The sequence below is a fragment of the Alligator sinensis genome, unplaced genomic scaffold (assembly GCF_000455745.1).
Source record: "Alligator sinensis unplaced genomic scaffold, ASM45574v1 scaffold2_1, whole genome shotgun sequence".
In the NCBI taxonomy this organism is placed as follows: Eukaryota; Metazoa; Chordata; order Crocodylia; family Alligatoridae; genus Alligator; species Alligator sinensis.
The window spans coordinates 133,697-138,169 of NW_005842712.1; the positions used below are offsets into that span (position 1 = coordinate 133,697).

At 40.7% G+C, this 4,473-nt stretch overlaps 1 protein-coding gene across 1 annotated transcript in view; it reads left to right on the plus strand.

Moving 5' to 3' along the window:
• Positions 1 to 4,473, plus strand: part of RNASEH1 (ribonuclease H1) — a 20,808-nt gene that overhangs the window by 7,701 nt on the left and 8,634 nt on the right. Inside the window, exons 5-7 of the mRNA XM_025216209.1 lie at positions 300 to 399; positions 943 to 997; positions 2,440 to 2,524. Of these exons, the coding sequence (XP_025071994.1) occupies positions 300 to 399; positions 943 to 997; positions 2,440 to 2,524 (240 nt within the window). The remainder of the gene's footprint in view (positions 1 to 299; positions 400 to 942; positions 998 to 2,439; positions 2,525 to 4,473) is intronic.

The following is a 4,473-nucleotide window of genomic DNA, read 5'->3' on the forward strand; positions in this document are numbered from 1 at the left end:
CCCCCCAGAGGCACCAGTTGCCCATGGGGAAGCTAGGCAGTAATTGAGGCTGTTAGGAAAAGCTGAGGCTAAAATGTTGATGTTTTGCATCATTACCAATGAATCGGCATTCATACATTGTACAGGTTGGAGTGATACTTGAGAAGTTTGGGGGGCGGGGGAAGAGTAATTTTTCAAATAAAAAACTATCCTAGAAATTGCCAATTTTTTTTTTGTGTTTTGTGGGGGGCAGGGGTTGAGGTGTATTTTGTTTGTTTGTTTTACTATTTCAACTCTCGGTCTTGACAACACTCTTGCAGGTGACTTTGCAGTTGTTTATACAGATGGCTGCTGCTCAAGTAATGGACGTAAAAAGGCATGTGCCGGAATAGGTGTCTACTGGGGGCCAAATCATCCTTTGTAAGTGTTTTGAGTTGTGACTTTAAATCTCTGTAAACCAGTCCTTTCTTAATGCTGGTCTTGTGCATAATTTCTAATACATTCAGGCAAATGAATGCTCAGTCAGATTATCTCACCAAAATCAAATAAGTAGCGAGCCAAAAGGAGACAATTCAGATGTATAACTGAAAGATTAAATGTGTTTTGGGGAGAGTAGAAATAATGAAATTAGCTAGGAATTTGGACCGAATATAACAACCTGGACAAATGCAAGGACATGTACTAAGGGAAATTGCGTTCAGGCTTTTCTACAAGAGTTTTCACAGGGGAGCAAAAGTGCATTAAAGCTACTGTTGCTTTCAGTGTAGGCCATGCTTCCCTATTGGTAACAGGACCAAACATGCCCAAATATCAAGTTGTAGCTCTTGAGCTCCCATAAAAGGAAGAATTTTAAGTAGATTCCAATTAAAGATAACTTTTGTGTGTCTTCTGTCAAGAAGGCAGTATTTATATATGCATTTTAGTATTACATGCATTAATCTGTCTCACGTTACTTTCAAACAGAAATGCTAGTGAAAGGCTCTCTGGACGGCAGACTAACCAAAGAGCTGAAATATATGTAAGTTGTAGACTTTCTAAAACTCCTATGGTTATGGAAAATAACTGAAGGTTTTGGCTCTGCATGACTTTACTAACTGTTTAAAGCCTACAGCGTAGAAATAGAGCCTTGCTTCTGTCTTTGAGATCTTCTATCCCAGGGGTGACTGAGATATGGCCTCCAAGCCTGCAGAGCAGTGTCATCTAGCCCATGGTGTTCCGCTGGTCCGAAAATTTGGTGATGGGAGAGCTATGACTGCATTAATAGCTACAGCTCCTGGAGCCACAGTAATTAAGGCTGTTGCCAAATTTCTGGGCCCACAGGAGAACTGTGGGCCAAATTACATGATTCAATATGTCATATCGGGCCTGTGCTACTTACCCAGTCTGAAAGGTCAGGTGAACTGGGCATTGCTCCTCTAGCATATGGTGAGTTCTGCACTGATTTAAATTCAAGAAAAAAGCTGCCATTGCTGTTGATAGTGTCTGCATAGGAGTTGGCAGTAAAAGCTGCTGTAGTCTGCAACTTGCCTAATTAGTCTGCTGTTTGAGACTTAGTTCTGTTTAGTCTGTTTCAAGAACAAAAATCAGAAGTAGAAGAGAATTCAGAGAAACAATAGCAAGACTTCTATGTAGTGGAACCTTGGCACTCCTTTGGAGTTTGTAGGAGACAATAACGAATGTAATGGAAGTATACAGAATATTTAGTTAATGAAGGTAATGCAAATACTTCTATTTGAGGACAAACTTTGCTTTACATTGAAAGGCAATACTTAAAACTGAAGTGACACAGGCTTATCAGCATGTTCACTTAACCTACTTTTTTTTTTTTTTTAATGTTTACTTTCACACTAAAGAAGCTAAGCCAGTTTTTACTTGGGAGGGCTTAAGTAGTAACTTTCCCTGGTAGTGTAATGGACTATGCAAGTTCCATACTGGGGAAGGAAGGTAGCTTGTTTGCTACCTCAAGTTTATTGCTATATATGCAATAACTAGTATGTTTGGAGGCTGGGGTTAAAAGGAGAGAGCCTTGTTCACTTGCATGCTGGTTGGGAGGAAGAATAGACTTCCATTGCGCAGTGAAAGTGATTGGTACCTACCAGAGCCTCTCTTGGGGATGGTCAGATGATAGAGAATTGTTTAGTGGCCTTTTTTTGGTACTGGTGGCTTTCCTGTTGCTAAGTTACATTTCATTTGGCAATTTGCACCTTTTTTTTTTTTTTCTGTCATGTGATATGGGAATCAGTTGTGTTACAAACCTAGGAGCAACGCAGTCACACCTGGCTGTTCCGTGATTACCTGCTATGATGTTTCTTTCATAGTTCCCTTAGTATTTTTAGTTGGTTAATGCCAGGGAAGATAAGTGGTTTTCAACACTGATGTCACTGTAGTTGTTCTGCTTCTATGTACTTAAAGTTCACATTGTTATTCTGAATTATGATGCCATTGAAACATTTCCTTAAGGCAGCCTGCAAAGCAATTGAGCAAGCAAAGAGTCAAAACATCAAGAAACTGGTTATTTACACGGACAGCAAATTCACTATTAATGGTAAGTTAATAACTTTGGCTCTGCTGTTTATGAAATGCATTAGAGCACATAGCTTCACTTGGTCAACCCTGAATAACTGGTTGTAGAGGAGGAGGGTACAGAACAGAAAATGGGTAACTCGTTGCAGTTCTCAGTTACTGTATGGGGAAGCAAGCGACTTTGAGCATGCGCTGGAAAAGCTAACCCTATGCGCTGTATGTATCAAACTGGATTAGGCACTGTACATAGTTGGGAGATGTGATGAAACGAATGAAAAAATACTTAAAATATCAGTATCAAGGATCTCTAGAAGAAGCTTTTTTGAGAAGCATAGGATGCAAAATATAGCAGTACCAAAATATTTCAAGGCTTTTTGCTTTTCTGTAAAGGGGAAAAGGCAGGTTCTTCACCTCGATCTAGTTGGTTGGCATACTGAATTTTTGGGCCTTACATAAATAGTACATGGTGTGATTAGTAAGCTCTCTATGAACAAACTGTACTTTCTGCCATTCCCTCAGTCTCTTGTGATCTTACAGTCAGTATATAGTCATGTCTTGAATTTCTAATGTAAACAGCAAGCAGTTAAACTTTTAGATCTCTTATGCATCTTAGTTATGGGAGGAAATGGATATGAAACCTGCATTCATTCCTTGTAGATGGCTGAATTCTTGATCTAAGACTGATAAGTATTCCTTTTGTACATTCCTTCCCTTTCCTTTCTCAGCTTTTCCTGTTGTAAAATGTGAATGCAGTGTGCTATCAGATTGCGTTGATATATTTAAGTTATTTCAAGGTGAATATAAAAGTTGGCATGCTTAATGATTTGGGAGTAGTGCCAGGATAGGCTTCCTCCTTAGTCAAATGAGGAAATAGTGCCATCTGTTTTGTCTGTTTTCTTTCCCAAAGTTGAGAGGTTACTGCATAGTGGAATAACTGAGAATTTTTTCTGGAGCTGCAGAGGAAGTTAAGTTTAACTTGGGCCATTTCTTCTTTCTCCTGAACTGTGATCCAGCAGACCTGAAGGATGCATGTGACCAGGAAATAACTTAAGCCTGTTGTTGTCTCCTGTAAAGGTGTATCATGTCACTTGAAGATACTAGTGCTGCTTGCAGACTTTGTGGAGGGGGCAGTAGGGGGAGAGAAGAAACAAAAATGACCTTTTACTTTAAACTTTTTTTCCTGTGCTGAGCCCAGCACATGCCCACAAGAAGCAATGTATTAATCGTACCTGGCTTTCCCAGTATCTTCAGAAATCGGGTGCTTTAGTGGGGCTGTTTTGGTGCTTTTATCTAGTAGCTGATTGAATCAGCTTGAGCTAAAAGTGACACACATCCCTGCTGAAGCACCCAACCTGCACAGACACTGTGGAGCAACATTAAAGTAATGTGCTATTGTTTCTGGTACAGCATGTTTTTGTTTTGTATTGTCTGTTTTCCCCCCCTCCCCCCCCAGTCATCTGTCAGTGTGCAAGAGCTTGTCACTATTGTTCAGATGTCTCGCCCTCTGGTCACTCACTCGTGGAAAGCATCATAAGAACAGAAGTACCATATGTCAGACCAATGGTCCATCTAACCCAGTAACCTGTCAGTGATGGTGACAAGCCATAGATTCTTCAGAAGGAGAGTATATGAATGGGATGCATCTCAAGCGATCTATCCTCGGTGGTATTGATCATCATTGGTTTAAGATAGTCAGCAGAATTATCTCCAGCATCATAGTTTCATAGTTTCATAGTTTCAGGGTCGGAAGGGACCTAATAGATCTTCTAGCCCGACCCCCCGCCAGGGCGGGAGAACAACCCAAAAACACAAACAAAACCACTCACCCTAAAAACAAAAACGGGACTCAAATGAGTCCAGCCAGGTAAGTATCCAGCCTCTTCTTAAAGATCCCCAGGGTAGGGGCCAGCACCACCTCCCTTGGAAGTTGGTTCCAGCTCCTAGCCACCCTAACTGTGAAGTAGTTTTTTC